Source organism: Mustela lutreola, chromosome 5, assembly GCF_030435805.1.
Source record: "Mustela lutreola isolate mMusLut2 chromosome 5, mMusLut2.pri, whole genome shotgun sequence".
Lineage (NCBI taxonomy): Eukaryota > Metazoa > Chordata > Mammalia > Carnivora > Mustelidae > Mustela > Mustela lutreola.
Window position 1 is genome coordinate 134,232,181 of NC_081294.1, and position 20,426 is coordinate 134,252,606.

General features: G+C 39.9%; 1 protein-coding gene across 6 annotated transcripts in view; it reads left to right on the top strand.

Annotated features, from left to right (window-relative positions):
* Positions 1-661: 661 nt before the first annotated feature.
* Positions 662-20,426, top strand: part of CAMK4 (calcium/calmodulin dependent protein kinase IV) — a 241,101-nt gene continuing 221,336 nt past the window's right edge. For 2 of the 6 annotated variants that reach the window (XM_059175647.1, XM_059175646.1), the window contains exons 1-2: positions 664-892; positions 1,714-1,952. In XM_059175647.1, the coding sequence (XP_059031630.1) occupies positions 1,792-1,952 (161 nt within the window). In that variant the 5' untranslated portion in view covers positions 664-892; positions 1,714-1,791. Of the gene's footprint in view, positions 893-1,257; positions 1,342-1,713; positions 1,953-20,426 lie in introns of those variants that run through there. The other 4 variants (XM_059175644.1, XM_059175645.1, XM_059175642.1 and 1 more) reach the window with 4 other exon arrangements.

The window sequence follows — 20,426 nt, forward strand, 5'->3', positions numbered from 1 at the left end:
AAATGTTGTGTAAGCATTTTCAGTCTTTTACTAAATAACTCAGTATTTCACTGAATTTGTATGAATCTACATATATTTGATATTTGGGGGGCCATTTGTAAATTGAATATATGCTCATCTTCATAAAATTATCTGTGAGGGATAGTTTTTATACTTATTTTTTCAATTTTAGTCAACTAAGGATCATATTCTTAGCAATAAGGCTAATTGTGAGGTTTTTAGTGCTTTTGGGGGGGGGAGTTCAACATAGCATGAAAGCTCTGAAGAGTCAGAAATAAATCAATAAATTAGAGAATAATATTGGACTTTGTTTACTGATGTTATCAGGAACGGTGGCATGTGATAGGGTTTATTGCATGTTGGGGGAAAATAAAACAAAAAAAAAAATTTCTGAAAGTGACACCTGTGAAATAAGGTTAAAGAAAGGGCCTAGAGTTATTTAGCCAGAAATGAGGTTGATGTAATAACTACTTTTATATATATTTATTACAGAATATGACTGAGCAATTGTCATTGCTGAAATCCAGAAAGAAAAAAGTTCAATGGTAGAAATATAAATGATATACATTTAACCAGTACCTAGAAGAATAGCTTGAAGGTTGCCAGACAGGCATTGGAATGCTTGTGATGGGACACATCTCCGTGGAAGAGTGAATAGCTTTAAATGTAGCAATCTTCTCTGCCAGGAATGGTGACAGGTCCCGCATTAAGGCTTCCACAGGGCCCTTCCAGACCTGTAATTCTCTGGGTCATTTCTGTTCCAGCCTTCAGAGGTTGAGAGTGAACCAGACACAGCAAACACCTGCCCTTTCAGGAGCTCCAACCGTGCTAAAGGAGGCAGTGCCAGCGGCAGCACAACAGCATCTCTTCCAACTGAAGTCTTCACTCAAAGGTGAGTCAGGTCAGTGAGGACCCCGTGCTTCCTTCTCCTGCAGCTATCAACTGGGGCCGGGCACAGGAGCTCTGGGAGATCGACGACCACAGGGCACCCTCCCCAGCTGCTAATATAAGCTTTGACAGAGGGATGAACAGGGAATGGCTGATTAGCTGGTGATAGGTGGGAGGGACTCGCCACCTAGACGCGCTCCGGGGAAGGATGAGTAGCGCCAACAACAGCCAGGTCCCTTTCTCACCCTCTGCTTGGTGGTCCAGACCCATGTGCTCCCAGAGCGCGCTGGGCGCCCGCCACTCCTGGAGCGAGCGTCCCACTGCGCGCGGTGCCTTCCAGGCTCCCGGCTCCCGCGGGAGGGCGCGTGGGATGATGCTCTGGTCCTCGTGCTTTCCCCAAGCTCCTGCATCCGGAGCCGCCCAAACCCGCTCCGCAGCAGCCACAGCCTGGGGGTGAGAAAGGAAAAAAGGGAGGGGGCTGGAAAGGTTCCGCGGAGGGAGGAGGAGAGGTGGGGAGGGAGAAGGAGAGGTGGGGAGGGAGAGAGCGAAGGGGGAGGGAATCTCTCTCCTTTGCTGTGCCTCCGCCTCTCCTCTCCGGCTGGCAGCGACTGGGTTCTCTCTCCACACCCTCTCCCAGTACCTCGCCCCCTTCTCCACCCACCCACCTTCCCTCCCTCCTTTCTGACTGTGCTGGAAGGGAGCTGCAGCTTGCGCGCAGCTCAGGGCGCCGGGGGAGGCACGGGGGGTGGAGGGGGGGAAGCAGCGGCGGCGCCGGTGGGTGTGTGCGTGTGTGAAGGACGCCACCTCTCGCTCCTGCGTTTGCAGGCGGCAGCAGGCGGCGGGGCTTCTCGCTCCGGCAGCGACGGCGACAGCGGTGGCGGCTTCCGGAGTCCCGCCGCGAAGATGCTCAAAGTCACGGTGCCCTCGTGCTCTGCCTCGTCCTGCTCTTCGGTCACTGCCAGTGTGGCTCCAGGGGCCGGGAGCCTCATCCCGGATTACTGGATCGAAGGTTCCAACAGGGATGCTTTGAGCGATTTCTTCGAGGTGGAGTCGGAGCTGGGACGGTAAGGCAGTGGTGGTGGGGTGGGGGTGGGGGGGGCGCCCTGGACGTGGTGGAGCGGCTTGTACTGCGCACGGGCTCGAGCTTCTGGGGAAGCCCGCGGCGCGCACAGGGAAGTCCCTTTCACAGGGACTGCTCTTGGGGGTATGCGCGAGCCAGCCTCCCTGTCCTTTGATTTCTCCCCCTGTAGTATCTAGGAGAGAGCTAAGTGCTTTCAAGTTGGGAGTCAGGTGTCTCTCAGAGCACCCAGGCCGGTGCAGCTGCGAGCAGCAGCTCGACTCTCCCACCCTCGCTCCCTCCTTCTTGCCGGCTGCCACTTCCCTTGGGTGACAGATCCCACCACACGTGGGCTCTGCTTTCCCGATTGGTGTCTTTGCTCAAGACTATAGCTTGCTAGAGGGTCTTGTTTGTCTAGTTATTTTTGGGGGGTAGGGGCAGAGGGTGCATCTCCAAACCACGACAGAATTATTAAATTAGATTCTTCCCCTTTCCTCTCATCAAACTCTCCAAAGCAAGTGGCACTAGAAATTAAACTTAAATACTAGCTTCCCTGTAGAGTCTGCTCAGGAGTGAAGGGGAGAATGAATCATTTAAGAGAGTTGAAGGCAGAATAATGAACTAGTGTGGCTTTAAAGAAAAAACAGCACATGGGGTTTAGGCAGTGGTAATTAGAAAAATTCTGCTCTTCTTTCATGCTGGAGTGATTTATTTAAATTATGTATGCAAAAAGCTATCTCTCTGGGGTTGCAGAAATGTCCCTCATCCCTCCTCTGAAGATCCAAACAGGTAGAGAGCGGTTTGCCATGTGGATGATGCCATATGTTCTCATATTTTTAAACATAGAAAATTGTTTTTTCTTTCCCTCCTTGCTTTTCCCTTCTTTCCTTTCTGTTATCAGTAGGTAAGGAGAATTCCTTTCAACATACATTTTAGATCCAGGCCGTTTACCGTAGGGAATCTGAAAATGTAATTTCAAGTGTGGACAAGTTGAAGCTTCTGTATTTAATACTTTGTAATTTCATTTTCTATTTTCTTTTTGTTGGAAACAGTTTAGCTAAGAGGCATTTTTTTTTTTTTTTTTAATGCCACTGGAGACCACAGTACAGGATTATGGATGTTGATACTTGATGGGAAGGTGTAAGGGTCACTTCACAAACCACCTCCCCACCCCACCCCCATTTGCCACTACTATTAATGGCTCATTGATACAGAAGGTATGGAAGAAACCCAAAACTTCTGAATGAAAATATAGTCATTTGTCATTGTTTAAAAATTTTCCAGGGGTGGCTGGGTGGCTTAGTTAGTTAAGCATCCAACCCTTTTTTTAAAAAAAAATTTATTTACTTATTTTTAATTTATTTTTTATTTTCAGCATAACAGTATTCATTATTTTTGCACCACACCCAGTGCTCCATGCAATCCGTGCCCTCTATAATACCCACCACCTGGTACCCCGACCTCCCACCCCCCACCCCGTCAAAACCCTCAGATTGTTTTTCAGAGTCCATAGTCTCTCATGGTTCACAGCATGCAACTCTTAATTTCGTCTAAGGTCATGATCTCAGGGTCCTGGATTCCATGCCCTGCAATGGGCTTTGGGCTTACCAGGGAGTCTGCTTGAGATTCTCCCTCTCCCTCCTGCCCTGCCACCCACTTGCTCATGCCCCCTACCAAATAAATAAATAAATCTTTAAAAAAATGTTCCAGAATACTTGGGCATTGAATAGTGTGTACATAAATATCCTACTTTGATCAAAATCTTCAGTGTTCATCTGAAGATGTGCAATTGCATGCATTCACTTCAGTGTTCATCTGAAGATGTGCAATTGTATGTAGGATGGAAATAAATGAAGTGACTCCTTTTGTCAGGTTTGAACCTTACTATAATTGTATGGTGAGCTGCAGTGGAACAGTATAAATTTCTGATTGAAGAGATAATCTACTTACAATTGTTTACTTGGTGTTTTAGAAACTGCCGCCTCTATTAGAGGAAGTGTCTGCTGGTGCTAAAGGGACTGTCCCACCACCAAATCTAACTGCTCCCTGAGTAACGTTTGCCCCAGATGCCTAATTGACTGGGGCTTCTCATTAGCTACATATTATCTTTATGAATAAGCCTTGCTTATTCAAGACATTGCTTTAATTTGAGGAATGGAAAAGTGGTTAGAAAAACATTGTGAGTGGTACACATCTATGGGATGTCAACTTTGTTGGGAAAACCTACGGAATTAGAAGTTCATTTAAAAAAAAAAACTTTATGCTATATTTTGCAGTAAATTTTGGAAGACAAATATAAATCAGTCACATATTGCTAAGATTCTTACTTTGCTATCTAGCTGTCTGATTACCTTGCAAATTACAGAATTAAAATATTTTGAGAAAACTAAAAATTCTCTTTTTTGCTGCTTTTTAGTGTATTAGGTAAGTTCTCTGTAGATAGCAGTATTGGTGAGGTGCATGTTTACTCCATTTGGCTGAGACTGAAAAATGTCATTTCATGATCAGTTATTTTTTTCAACAAAATAAATCTAAAACATAAAGCAACTAAGGTTACAGATATAATTACTAAGAATCTACCTAGCCAGAGAATACAGCAGAATTATAACTATTGACTGACAGAAGTCTTCTTTCCTTCACCAGGGATAAAGTTGAGACTCAATTGGTTTCAAGTCTTTACTCTCTTAACTCTCAGTCTTGGGCCAAATCTGCCTGTCAGTGGTGACTCTAAGGCCAAAACATGTAACTCATTAGTTACACAGTTGTCATTAAGATGCTAAGGGAACGAAGACCTTGGTGTGAAATGTCACTATATTTAGATCCAGGATATAGACAGTTCCCACCAGATTAAGTTAATTTGTGAGTAGTCATTCCTCTGTTAAAATTATCTGTTGTAAGCTATTGACTCATGAATTAAAGAAGATTGGACATGTGACTACTTTTTAAAAAGATTTTATTTATTTATTTGTCAGAGAGAGAGCAAGTGAGAGAGGGAACACAAGGGAGGGGTAGTAGGAGAGAAGAAGCAGGCTTCCCACTGCGCAGGGAGCCTGATGTGACAAGGGGCTCAATCCCAGGGTCCTGGGATCATGAACTGAGCCAAAGGCAGATGCTTAACAAAGACTGCGCCACCAAGGTGCCCCTGGACATGTGACTAATAGGGCAACACACCCTGAGGATATGTTTGGAAATTTTAGGGAGCACAGTGAAAGCCAGCTGAAACCCCTATATAGTACCGGCAGCAATGTTTTACAGTTAGCCCAAGGCCATGTGATAGCTCTTATTTGTTTCTATTCTATTATTTATGTGTGTATATATATGTATATATATACACACACACACACGTGTGTGTATATATGTGTATACACACATACACACACATATATATTTGTGTGTATATATATATATGTATCAGGATCGGAGGTGAGGGGTGGGATAAGGAAGATTATTTAAAGAGTATCAGGCAAGCTAATTTAATTTTTCTAAGATCACATTTGAAAATAATGCTTTCTTCATAGAGCTTGTCAAAAAGTTTACAAAAATTGTGATGCCCTAACAAATTCATGGCCAATTCATATGGCCATGATCTTATTCAAAGCTCCCTATCCTAGAGAGTAGTTGGTCCTTTGCCCAGTAATTTGAGAAGCTGGCATTTTAAAAGTCTTTTCTAAGGGAAAGAAGAACCTGCATCTGGTCCAGATTCTGTCTAGTGGTTTGGCACAGGGATGGACAGGATTTGGCCTGGGCTGCCCTGTGGTGGGGATTGTGCATCGAAACCCAAACCCTGTTTTCAGTTATTTCCCACCTCTTGTTTCTCTCTGTAGTATGAGACTGAAAGAATGTAGGCAAAACTTGATGTATTCCCACATACAAAAGTTAAAGGAAACCAAAGGAAAGATAATTAGTACAAAAGAAGAAAAGTGTGTTGAACTATCTTGCAATAAATTTTTAGATAAATTTCCATTCTTCTTAACTATAGTTTCTTGAAGTTAGTGAATTTCAGTCACCATCCCCCCAACCTGTTCCACAATTTAAAAGAGTATATTTATATGACAAAAGAATTAAAGCAGGGTTTCATAGGATCCCTTGCTATAGGTATTATTTCTTAGGAACTAAATAGATTTAGATGGTAAGACATAGGTGTGTATAAAATAGAAACAGTGTGTGTATTTAGAATGGAAACAAGTTTTGTAAAGCAATGTTTATTCTTATTACCAACAATGTACTCTAATATTTCCTAGTCTATGCTGTTTGATTTTATTCTATTTCATCTTAGTATTGGCTGAATCCACATGATTTCATATTTCACTAATGTATTATGACCCAGTATGAAAATGTTGTTTTAGGCCGTAAATCTGTGTATGCCAGATTAAAATATGAGGCAGATCCATTTTGAAAAATGCCCTGCAGACCAACTGCTAACTGAGTATGCACAACTCTCTAGAGAAAAGTTCTCCTGTCTTTACCTCTAAGTTGTCATTGGGTTTCCCCTTCCAAAGATTTTGGAAAAACTCTAGTGTCTCTCCAAGATCTGCTGGGTGCACTGTACTCTGAAATAGCTGAGGGGGCAGGAGGCTGGGCCAGCAGCACCTTCACTGTATAGGGGAGGAAGTCAGAGGCCTGAACACTTGTGTATTCCACTTGGTAACACTTAATTCTGGCCCTGGGTAATGGGCAGCAGATACTTCCTGTAAGGAAACATGAAAAGTGTGTATTTTCTAACAGCAGAGCTCCAACCAGTGCTCTTGGGTGATGAGAAATCCTGTCCTCCATTTCTTCTTCCCTATCTTTGTTGTAGCCTCTTCCTGAGCCATTTTCAGTCAGCACTTCTCCCCCAGTACTTTCCGCCACACTGTCCTTTAGGAACCCCCAGGCTATCCATAATATACTGCTGGTTATGGATCTCCTGCCACCCACACTGCACTTAAAATCTTAAGCTCTTTTGGGGATCTAACTAGGTATTAAAAATATAACTGTTTGGGTCCCTGTTGTTCTCTCAGGCAGTTGGCTCAGGAACATGGTGGGATTACAAGTGGGAGAATAGACACCAGGGTGCCCATGCTTGAACACTGACTGCAAGCTCCCATGAGGCAGTCTCTGGATTTGACTGGTTCACTATTATGTGCTCAGTGCCTAGCACAGAGCTCAGTACTGGGCAGCTGCTCAACAAATGATTTTAAAGAGGGTGAGTGAATGGTAATGAAATAGGCTGGCACAGTTGGCATGATCCCAGGAAAAGAGAAATCTGGTGACTTGTTTATCTTCTCCCTAAAATTTGTGTGACCGTAATCTCCTGTGCTGGTTTTCTTTCTTCACAGTGGGAGTCCTGATAACTATTACCTCTGTAGCTTGTCGGTGTTGAAAATAATGCTGTTTTTCTGTTGGTAGAGAGCTTTGTGGCTCTGAAGTGAAAAGGATTCAGTTTCACCTTCACTATCATTTTGCCACAGGCATCTCAGAATTAGGCATTAAATCACCTTAAATGTAAAGGCATGAAACACCTCCAGACTATACCAACCATTGATGTTAATGCATAGTAAATGTTAAATTTGGAAACCTACTCATTGTCAAGAGCCTTAAAATTAAGTGTTGACTATGATAAGATCATTACTTTAGAATACATTATTTTTCCATGTTTAAATACTGTTACAAGGGTAAAAATAACTCCTAATTTGAAAGAAAAAAAAAAGACACAGGTGCTATTTTCTTCTAAACTGTTCTAGAGAACTTTACTTGAGTAAAAAAGAGAGACAGAAAGAGAAACAAAACACTAACCACAAAATAGCTTCAAAGAACTTTCTTGTAAATACTTTACCTTCAGAATATATGTACGGATTAGTGTTTGCAGTAATGCATTTAAGAATAAAGACCTGAGTGGTATCTGTTTCAGCTACTGGTTGTTATTTTTTTATGTTAATGTTTTCTGTTTGTTTGTTTGTTTGTTTTGGCTAGCTTTAAAAGTAGTTCTCTTAGACTCTCTTTTGGGAAAGTGAACACACCTCACATACCTAGTAAAAATTGTATTTTTAAAATTTCAAGGTCAGGTTTATTCTGCAAAGTATATCGAGTCAATGAGCCATATAAATCAGGCCAAAGAGTAACTTTATGTGAAATCATGAAATCAATAGTAGCTGGAATCAAGGTTTTTTTTTTGTTTTGTTTTGTTTTAAGATTTTATTTATTTGACAGAGAGGGAGACAGGAAACAAGCAGGGGGAGTGGGAGAGGGAGAAGCAGGCCTCCCACAGAGCAGGGAGCCCCATATGGGGCTCAATCCCAGGACCCTGGGATCATGACCTGAGCCTAAGGCAGAGACTTAAACAATTGAGCCACCCAGGTGCTCTGGAATCAAAGTTTTACTCAAATTATATTAGTCTTCTTTTCCCCCCTCTTTGATAATGGGTCATCTGAAAATCTCATAACTCCTGTAACTTAATTAGGAAGTTAGATCTAAATATTGATAGTATACTATAAGCACATAAAGAATATGGACTCTTCAACACAGTCCATTTTAAAACTTTTATTGCTAATTGGGAATGGTGGGTATATGGGTGATATAAAATAGCGAAAGACTTGAGTGGAAGATTTTCGTCCATAATCATAATCAGTGGCAAAGAGCAAATAAGGAAAGGAGCAATGCTGGACAAAGGGTGATTTATAACAATGGACAAAGGATCTCACAAGTAGAGCTTTCTCTTTTCTCTTAGAGCAGGGTTTCTTAACCTTGGCACCACAGACTTTTGGGGCTAGATAATTCTGTGGGAGCAACCCTGTGTTTAATAGTGTCCCTAGCCTCTACCCACTAGATGAAAGAAGCAGCCCTCCCCGACGGCCTCCAAGTTATGACAACCAAAAATGTCTCTAGACATTGTCACATGTTACCCCCTTGCCCTTTCTGTTAAGAACCACTGTTTCAGAAGCTTGAAGCTAGTCTTTTACGTGATTTTCTTTTAGTTATGTAGAAGGTTAACAAGAAGGAGGTTGATGGATTGAAATCATTTGACTTTATCAAGAATCTGCTATAACCAATTGTTTCTCCCCATTTCTCTGTAATGCCATTAAGATTTTTGTCATATGTGCATACCAGATGTGTTAGAATTTGCTTAATATTTTTGTTAAAATTACCCTATTTTGTTAACCTAAGTTTACTTATTCAGAATACTTATTTTCATTAAATTGAAATTAAATTTCATTATTGTTTTCCTGTCATAAATAGAAGAAAATTATAAAAATAAATTGCAGTATAAACAAAGCATTTTTATTAAACTGAAGCTACAGATGTTTTCCTACAGAAGGCTCCCAGCCCAAGGATTATTCTTTCTTTGTTAAAAAGGGAGATTGATTATCAAAGACTAGCATGGTTAAAACCATAGTAGCACAAAGTGAGAATTTCTTTGTGATGGAATCAGAAGAAATGAAAAGTAATTGAAAAGAGAATAATGGTCTCATTTTTTGATTCTTTGTTATTTATTTCGATGTCTCTGTGCCACCTGAAGTCCTTTCTGTTACAGGTCCGACCTTTTGTATAACTATGAACTAGGCAATGTATGTTGGTAGTGTGTGTGGCAGGGCAAGGGGACTGGAATATGATTGAATCTGATGAAGAGAACACTATATATTGACTTCCAGATATGTAGTTCACTGTATAATTTACAACAATAAATTTAATATGAGATAAATAATAAGTAAAACTAATAATAAGTAAAACTAATAGAGATCAGGCAATCATCATAGTCTAAAAATGGAGTGATAATTCTGATTGGAAGGATTGAGATGTCTTCGTGGAAGGGGTGGACCTTGAAATTCAGCAGAATTTTAACAGGAAGAGCTTTGGTGAAGGACATACTAGGTGGAAATTACATTCTAAGAAAAGGCAAAAGCTGGCAGAAAAAGACAGGATACACATTTTATTTTGCAAACTTCATAAAACATGAACATTGTCATGGCAGTTAAGGTTGGGAGGGTAGGTTGATGTTAGGCCAAAGAGAGCCTATAAAAACAAAATGACTGTCTATCACTTGAAAACCAAAATTGTAGATAAAGAGAAAGTAACTGTTATGAGAACAAAGGGTGGCTATAGAAGCAACTGCATCTTGAGTTGATGTTATGGGACTCAGAACTTGCCCTTAACCCTTAAACCTGGGGTGGAGGGGCTTAAGGGGGTGGGGAGGTGGTGGGGTGGGGTGGGAAGAGAGAACTTACCCTGTGTGTTAAAAAAGAAGGAAAGGAGGGAGGGAGAGAAAGGGAAAGAAAGGGAAGAAAAACACCTCCCACAGCCTATGATGAGATAAGAAAGGGGATGTGGGGTTGAAGCGATTGAGATCAGTTACCTAGACCTGGTAAAGAGCCCATAAAGGAATAGACAGTTAATATTTTAGGTTTTGTGGTCCATATGGTCTCTGTGGCAATTCAACTTTGTGATGGCAGAGTAAAAATAGCCATAGACAACAGAGAAACAAATGCACATGGCTTTTCCAATAAAAGTTTTCCAATAAAACTTTATTTTTGACTATAATATTTGAATTTCATATAATTTTCACATCACAGAATACTATTTTTCTTCTGATTTTTAAAAACCATTAAAAAATGTAAAAGCTATTTTTAGGTTGCAGACTATACAAAAACTAGTGACTGCCATATTAGGCTCTTGGCTTGTGGTTTACCAAATTCTGACCTAGAACAGTCAAGTTAAAAATTTTAATCCTATTCAGTTACATGAGAATTTCAAGTTAAAATGATATCAAGACTTCATTTATTCAAGAAACTTCCTTGAATCTCCCTTTTACTTTGAAAATGTCAACCTGATACTAGTTTTTCAGGTGGGCGTAAGCTTTATTATTTTTTTTTGAAGATTTTATTTATTTATTTGAGATAGAGAGCATGAGTGAGAACATGAGAGAGAGCACAAGCAGGAGGAGGGGCAGAGGGAGAAGCATACTTCCTGGGGAGCAGGGTGCCCAATACTGGACTGCATTCCAGGACCCTGGAATCATGACCTGAGTCAAAGGCAGAGACTTAACCGACTGAGCCACTCAGGTGCCCTAGGCATAAGCTTTAAATGCATATGCATCCTTTTTCTACATCTGTTGAAACTGGGATAGATACAGTTTTTACCTGTGTAGCAAGTTGGCCAGCTCTATTCATCCTTTACGTTTTTGAAAATCAATGCTCACGTTCAGAGATTACTTCTTGAAGGGTAATTTATTTTTTATTTAATAATGAAATAGGTTTCAGATCATTCTTCTATTGTATTTGAAGTGACAGTTATAAAATAATATGCTGTATAAACTATTGATAAAAGATTCACTTCTAGTAAAGTTTAATTTTTCTGTGGACTAATATATTAGCCACATTTTGAATAATTCTTCTATAGGTCATGCATATATCTCAGATGGACTAATTAAGGTCCTTTAAATTGAGACTAATTAAGGTCTTTTAAATTAAAGGTCCTGTTTAAATAATATATATATATTTTAAATTTATTTATTTGACAGACAGAGATCACAAGTAGGCAGAGAGGCAGGCAGAGAGAGAGGAGGAAGCAGACTCCCCGCTGAGCAGAGAGCAGAGTCCGAGGGAGGGCTCCATCCCAGGACCCTGGGATCATGACTCGAGGGGAAGACAGAGGCTTAACTCACTGAGCCACCCAGGTGCCCCTAAATAATATTTTGAAAAAATAGAATTCTTCTTCTTCTTTTTTTTTTAATAGACTTAAAAACTAAATTAAAGCAGTCACTGACATTTTGACTAAAATGGGATGTCCACATCTAGGGTACGCTAGAAGAAAGTATTAGGGAATCTCATTTTTAAAATTCTTCTAATTTTTGCTTTTAATTTTTGTTTTTGGATGTTTTAAAAAGTACATTTTAGATTGGTTCAGTAGCACATGTTTAGCATCTGCAGGTACATAAATATACATAACTTGGGAGCATGTTTGTAAAAATATTTTATTGGATGATTATCAGATTAAAGAATGGTAGTTATGAGTGGATACTAAATAAGTTTTTTCTGTTTAAATAACATGCTACTTTTTGAAAATTATTTTAAAGCAGATTTTAGATACAAACACCAACAAAAAAGAAATACACCAAGTTGTGTCTTTGTGCAGAAAGAGGAAGTGGGTACATATATGCACTTGTTATGCATTTTAAGACTACTTGATAAAAGGTTTTGATAAGAACTTTCTGTGATTATAACCAAAGAAGTCATTTGGCAGAAAACAGATAAGAATGCCACTTGCCCATCAAGCAGAAGGTTGAATGAATTTTGTTTTTCTTTATTGTTAAATCCTAAGTTTGTATTATTTTCAAGAACCTCAATTTTATTTTTTTTCCGTATTTTTAAAATTTATTTATTTGACAGAGAAAGAGCGCAAACAGGCAGAAGAGCATCAGGCAGAGGGAGAGGGAGAAGCAGGCTCCCCACTGAGCAGAGAGCCTGACATAGGACTCTGTCCCAGGACCCTTGGATCATGACCTGAGCCAAAGGCAGTTGCTTAACCAACTGAACCAGGCAGCTGCTTACCTACTTCATGGTAACTTTGCCAACTGCTGTCTTAGGTAGATGAAGTGTTTAGTGGGCAGTGCTTGCTGACTTATGGTCATTAGTACTAGGATGCTCAGTTTAACCCTGTCAACAAATGCATAGTCATTACTTAATTACTTCTTTACTTTTTAAGTCATGCTTCAGGGTCATATGGTTGAAAAATTCACCAAGTGCAAAAATACAGATATAGTCTTAAAAGATAAAAAAGGCTAGACTTGAACAACCCTCTGATTGGAGTGGTCTTCTAGAAAAGTGATGGATATGACATATGTTCTTAACTGTTTTCTCTACTAGTTTGCAGTAGTAGTCTTTGTTAAAAGTGCACTTCCTTTGATTTATGTTTGATTATAGGCAGAACTGACTAATGTTACAAACCAGAACAAAGAAAAGTAGGCGATCACAAGTCTGTTCATAGTGAGCACACATTTATTGCTACCTACAGTGCAGCATTTGAACAGTTTCTCCTTACTTCGAGTCCTTGTGGACTCTTTAATAGGGACTTTTGCTTGCATTTTGGTCTTCATTGCATTTTTTTTTATCTTGGTGTGCCTCACTTGTGCTGGGGCACAGCAAGTTAGTGACTGACTTTTTTAACTTAGTAGGTGATAATCTTTCATTTGGGGCTCCAACAGACATGCAAAATTGTTCTTTAGGTGTGACAACTAGACAGTCCAAGTTTAGTATTTGGCAGGATGTAAGTTTCCTATTACCTATTCATTCAGGTGAATCTTACTTTTTTTTTTCTTTTTCCAAAGCTCCCTGTTAGGATAACCGCTAAGAAAATAAGACTATATTATTAAATGTGACCAAATTCACAATATGTAATTCAATAAATCAGCCTGGCCTAAAGTGTTCAATCATAATAGGCCGAAAATTTCTTGTGTGAGCAGAAACATTTTTAGTGGCTCCTATGGGACTCTGGGTCCTTCCTCTCCTTTTTCCTTCAATGTGAGCATGTAAGATAATATTCAGTGAGGTAAACTCTTGAGAGGCTCTCCTGAGTGTAACCTAGAACTAGAAGCAAAATAAACCATAACAAACAGAGCTTTTTATATATATGTATGACACATTAGTGAAATAGAAAGCTGAGGACAGTATCAGGATAATATATGGCAAACTAGTACAGTTCTTCCAAATCTTAAGATACTGAGGAAATGTAATGTCAGGACTGAGAAGACGACCTGGGGAGCCGTTGAGGTTCTGGCCTAGACCAGGAGGGGGCAGCAGAGTGCCAGTCCAGGTTTGAGCAGGCAGGTGATGGAGGGGGTGATCCTCAGGGAACCAGAGCCCAAGGGGAGAGGTGGACAAGGCAGCTACTTAGGTGGCTTCAAGGCTGGCTAACAAGTAGGCGGTTCGGAACAGTCGAGTCGTGAGGGTGAAGGAGAATTGCTGACTAACGGAGAGGCTAAGACAAGAAGTGAACTAGATGGTGCAGGATGTGGGCAGGAAAACAGGAAGGAGCAAATTGCTACTTGATGGCTCTGTGCCTTTAGGCATAGCACTGAACTTCACTTAGCCTTATTTATAAAATGAAGTGTATCCTCCTCGAGGTTGCTATGAGGATGAAATGAGACCGTGTATGTAAAAACATTAGCTCTGAAGCTGGCACATAAGCTTGATACCATTCCCCAGACAAGACACAAGGTGGGAGGTTAGGGATAAGGATTCCTATAAGTATCTATAGGGGAAAAAACCTCAGTCTAGCATACTTGGTCCTTTTTAGCAATCTAACCCCAACTTGCCTGCCAGTCTCATTCCCCACCACTTTTGTAATTACCAGCATGGAGTGTTTGTCTTATGTACATTGCTAATTATTTCAGTAATATAGCAAGATGATCACATCAGGCCCATTTTTCAGATGAGAGACCTGAGGCTCAGAACAAGTAACTTGTTCAAGCTCAGACAGCTTGGGAGGGGATTCAAGTGCAGGTTTGTCAGACTCTGGTGCTTGTTCTCTTTCCGCTATGCCTGTCTTGGCCTTAAGGACCTCTCATGAATCTTTGTATCTCTGTGGTGTTGTGCATGAAACTCTCTTGGCCTGAAATGCCCTTGTCCTTCTAATCCCTCCAGGATGGTCATCCTACCTCCCAGGCAGGAAGTTTTCCGCTGCCTCCCTGCTCTCATATCACTTCATATGTGTATTGTCTTATAGGTAAATGCTTTGTGGTCTTCACCACCAGAGCCTCTGTTCCTTGGGCAGAGAAACCCTGTATGTTACTCATCTTTATCCCCACTACTAAGTCAATTCTTCATCAGCCCCCATTACCTGCCCCCCATGAGTGCTGCATAAATGTTTCTGGAATAGTGAATGCTTAAATACAGGAAGGCACAAATATTGGAGGAGTTAAGTTAATAGCAGCAGAAAAACGGGCAGGACTTAAATCTCCCTTTCTTCAAGATGTTTTCCCTTCGTAGCCCTCTGCTAAACCAGCACACTGTGAAATTACTTATTCAATGCCCAGGTCCCTCTCTCAGAGTGTAAACTATTATGGGTTAGGCCTCTGTCCCCTCATTCACTGCTGTGTCCCCAGAGCTTAGTGCAATGCTTGGCATGTAGTAAGCACTCTGAACATTGGTAGGGAAAATGAATAAGTTGTACCAGAAGGGTTTCTGCATTTGAAAGACCTTTTGAACCTAAGGGGCTTTAGGTCTTTTGTCAGTTTGCTGTCTTAAAGGACCCCATCTCTAAATGATGGGATAGTGTGACTTCCTATGATTAGATCATTTGCCTCTAAGGTCTCAGATAGCTACAAGCATCTGTACATCTGTGTTTTCTTCCAGTTGAATTCTCTGTATGATTACCTTAGATCTTTTCTGTGTGTTCAGGAGACTGTGTGTTTGGAGTGAAATAGGGCTCTAAGCTTCAAAGCCTTTGTAAATGTGTTGGAAGATTTTCCAACAATTTCTGTTTTTATGCTTTTTAAATACCTCATGTCTTGTTAGGATCAGGTATGTACAATTATATTTACTTATTTTTACCTCCATTAACAGACCATACAGATGCTGACAACAACTTGGTATCTAGGACAGGGTTTAGCAGGAATGAAAGCTTCCTGGCTTTTCCCCCTCCTCTAGTTTTGTTTTTGAAAGGAATCATTCTTTTTAAAAAGTTTAACTTAATGCCTTACTTGTGGCTGTGTCATCAATCAGCGATGTCCTGTAACATAGACTTGTAGCAGGGACCCTGCCTGAGCCAGGAAGAGAAGAGCTAAGGAGAAGATTGTGAAGGAGATAAGAATGTAAATATAAGAGTAAATATTTACTCTTATCTCCAATAAATACAATTGGGATTGTTAGTTTAAACTCATCTAATGAGATGTCTAATGCCTTAATCAGAAATATAACTCCTCCATGTAACTTCCAGCTAAGGTCATTAGCTTTATGTTCACAATTTGTATGCACTGCTGAAATAATTATTCTGGAAAATTTGTGTATCTCCATATCTATTTTGACAACAGTGACCAGGAAGTATGGTGAAAGAAAAACTGTGTGTAGAAGGAAGATGGGCAGAGACAGGGCTGAAGGGCAGAAGGCAGGCCACCCTTCACCCTGGTGTACTTCTTGTTTTCAGTGTCCATTTACACCTCAACCCACAAGTGCCTATCTGGCCCTGCCTGATTTCTCCATGCTCCCGTTGTCCCACCAAAGCCTGCGTCCCTCCATTTTTTTCTTGTGTCTACCTTTGTTATGAGCTGAATACCTATTACCTATTTCCCCCCCAAAACTCCTAGGTCCAGGCCCTAACTCCCAACACGACAATATTGGAGATAATTAAAGTTAAACAAGGTCCTGAGGGTGGAGCCCTCCTCATGGGATCTGGGCACTGTCTCTGTGCTATGTGAGGAATCAGCAAGAAAGCAGATGTCTGAAATCCACGAGAATTCTCACCAGAACCAGCCATGCTGCCCCCTGATCTTAAACATCTAGCTTCCAGAAATTGTGAGGAAATACATTTCTGTTGTTGAAGCCACCTACTCTCTGCTGTTTTATTCTGGCAGCCCAAGCTAAGACACCATGCCCTTCTTCCCCAGTTTGTTATCTATCTGACTTGAGTCATAACCTCAGAGTCTGCTTCTATGTCTCAGAAACTAACCTGAGTTCATCTATACTAATGTGGCACACAGGGTTTGAGGAAAATGATGCACCTTTCCTTTCCCAAATGTCCACCATGGTTTTACCTCCAGGCATTGGAGGATATACTCCAAAAACTGACTTCACAGAGACTCTAGCCCCCATATTTGGTTTATCTTATCCAGGATGGCTCGAGCTGACTTTGAGTGGCTCTCATTATATATATATAAGAGGCTTTCTAGCACACTAGTCCCTGCTAGATCCTGGTCTGGGACCCTTGCTCTGTGGTGACTCTCTTTCTCCCTCTCCTCTGCCATCTAGGCACTAGTATCTTGGTATTCCCTATGTATCCAAACCTGTTGGCTTTCCAGGGGCTGGTGCCTGCCAGCTCCCAGCACATTATTTCCTCAGCAGCTGGCACAGGATTTTTTTGTTGCCAGCTGGAAGCTCAGCTATTAAAAAATAAAACTTGGCCCATCTTGAGTATCATATGTTTCCATCAGGACTTGGATCAGCATTCTGGCACAACACACACAGTCACTTGGGCACCTTTCTCAGGACTGAGAACCCAGTCTTCTTCTGGGTCTGAGACTACACTTTCACCTGCTACTCCAAATACAGTTTCCTTGAGAAAACCTGTGATGCTTATGATTTGTTGAGGGCCAGTTTACCACCGTTTCACTTGGTCTTATTGAATTTATTAACTTCTGCAGTGTTTCTTTAGCACTAGGTTCTTTTGCCTGCTCTGATAGTTGGTGTCAGTTTCATATTGTAAATTGTAATCTCTCTGAATAAGGTTTGTGTTTCTTAGGCTAATGAGCAGCTAAGACACAACACTGAAACAGTGGATGTATCTTGCATGGATTTGCATGAGCATGAGGTAGTCCAAGAAAAGAGATCTCAGTATTTGTAAATATTTGACTATTTTTCTTTGTATTTCACATACCGAAAAGAACATTTGGTATAACTGTAGGTTTTTTATATCTGCAAACAAAAGAATAATTGGGATAGTTTAAAATAGTTACTGTAGGTGGGTCTTTCTATATAATTCTTACAGTTCTTTGCTTATAAGAAGGATGTTAAATTTAGAAAATATTAATCATATTGTAGCTTTGAGATCTTATTTGCACTATAACTCTTCATCATGGATTCATTAATTTTTTATACAGAATAATGCTCTCTTCACTGGAAAGTTAAATAAGCAGACCTGGAATTCCTGCAACTTAACTATGATTCAGATATAAAGATTAGAGTCCTGGAAATCACTTAATGGTATTAAAAAATGTATACAGTAAGGAGTATTTTAAAGCAGTCTGTAGTCTGTGTATACTGATGAAGAAAAACATGTCACACTGAAGAGACTTCTTATATTTAAATGATGTCACTATCAGTTCCACCTAAAAATTTATCTCCCTAATGTGGTACCTAAGTGGTAAAATAAAGATTGTCTTCTGGTTTCATCATGGATTTCTTTAGTAGCTGCTATGAATTGTCAGGTACCTATCAGCTGTCTGTTGTTAATGAATGTTTTAAATTGTAATGAGCTTCACTTTCTTCATCCGTAGACTGAAAATACCAGTGCCTTTCTCACAGGATTATTGCAAAGATTAAAGAAAGGTAAATTATATGGCTGTATTAAACACAAAGATGTGTACATAGTGTGATGATATATATTTTTAATTTGAATAATAATTTTTTTTAACTCAACTCTAGACTTCATTTAGGTTTCACCATCTTTTCCACTGATGTCCTCTTTCCCTTCCAGGATCTTATCCAGACAGCCACATGGGTTTTAGTTGTCATATTTTCCCTGCCTTCTCTGATATGTGATAGCTTCTCAATCTTTCTTTGCTTTTTATGACAATGGCAGTCTTGGGGAGTGCTGGCAGGTATCCTGCAGAATGCTTCCCAATCTGGATTTGCATCTTGTTTTCCCACATGATTAACTTGGGGTTATACATTTTTGGAAAGAATACCATAGATGTGAAGTGCCTTTCTTGTCACACTGTATCGGGGTACATGATGTCATGGAAGACAGTAACCTTCCTTACTTGGTCCGCATTGTGTTTGCCAGGTTTTTCCACTATACAGTTACTGTTTATTCCTTTCCCTTTTCTATCTAGTCTTTGGAACTAGGTCACTAAGTCTAACCCACTCTTGGAAGGGAATGTGATGAAGCTCCGCCTCCTGGTGGGAATAGTATCTACATGTGTTTTTTATAGTTCTTCTGTAAGGAAGACTTGTAGGTTATTGTTTATCACCAATAAATTCATATATATATATATATGTGAATTTATATATGTAAATATATATTATAAATTTATATATAAATATATATGTACCTATGAATTTATATATATATATATAAATATGTGTGTGTGTGTATAATTGAACCAAGTCTTTTCCCAAAATTCTTGTAAAAATATAATGCCACTATAGATCATGCAACTGGGAATGTATTAGACTGTGTGAAATTTTGAGTCTGGTAGAAGAAGCTGTCCCTGGACTTTTGTGCTTAGACAATGAAGCATATTGGAGGTGAGGACAGGAGAGATGAGGAGAGGTACAAAAATAATGGTTCCCTCCTGTGTTCAGAAATGGGGATGATATGTCGAGCCTCAAGTTGTGAAAATCTGGAAGATACTGTGACTGTTTCCTGTGTCTGTATCTATGTAACTACGATGTGTGTACATTTACATCATTTATAAGATTTTGTCTTAGATTTGCAGCAATGTAGATATGGGTACATATCTGGTACCCATAGGTGGGTATAAGGTGGGTAGCACCTTATAAATCAAGCAGTCCAGTGTTTCTTTGTACAGGTGAAGAAATTGAAGCACAGAGAGGGCACATGTCTTCCTCAGCACTCCAGAGCTTGTTAGTAGTTCAAATGGGACCAGAACCTTGATCTCTGCACTCTGACTCTGTGACACACTTCTTTTCTTCACACATGCCATTTACAGAAACCTGGGCCTAAACCAGTACTGGCTCTTCCTCCAAAAGCTTCCTCAGTTAGCTCAGAATACAAAATTTCTTATCTCCAAGAAACTGTTACCATATTGTGATTTTTAAATTTGCACCATTTCCTATCTTGTATCTTGTGTTTGCTTTTTGTTTTTTGTTTTTTTTTTTGCAAAGGATACAGTCTTAAAAATCAAAATGAACAAAACTATTAAAGATTGGGTAACATTTTATACTTGATTTCTTCACATTTTGTACAGTATTTATTTGCCATATAAAAAACTTCAGTCCCTAAAGGTATTGAGATCACATTTAAGATCCTAGCATGCATGTCAGAGTGCATTCTGTTTCTGTTTGTGAGTAATTTGCGACTAAGATTTTCATTTTTATACAAGTAGTTGAAGAAACTGGTCAAAATGCTATGCCCCACCCACTTTAAAAAGGCTGTCTACATTACAATATAACATGATGTAAACACCAGTTGGAAGAGACATGTGCATACATATGTTCATTGCAGCATTATTTATAATAGTCAAGATACGAAACAGCTAAGTGTCCTTTGGTAGATGAATGGATAAGGAGGAGTGGTATATATATATTTAAATATACAGTGGAATATTACTCAACCATAAAAAGAATGAAATCTTGCCATTCATGACAACATGGGTAGACCTAGAAGGTATTATGCCAAATGAAATAAGCCAGACAGAAAAATGTAAATACCATATGATTTCACTTACACGTGGAATCTAAAACACAAGACAAGCAAAACAAATAGACTCACAAATCCAGAAAATAAAGTTGTGGTTGTCAGAGGGTGGGATGGGTATGGGCAAAATAAGTGAAGGAGGTAAAGGGGTACAAGTTTCTAGTTAGAAAATAAATGAGTCATGGGGATGTGATGT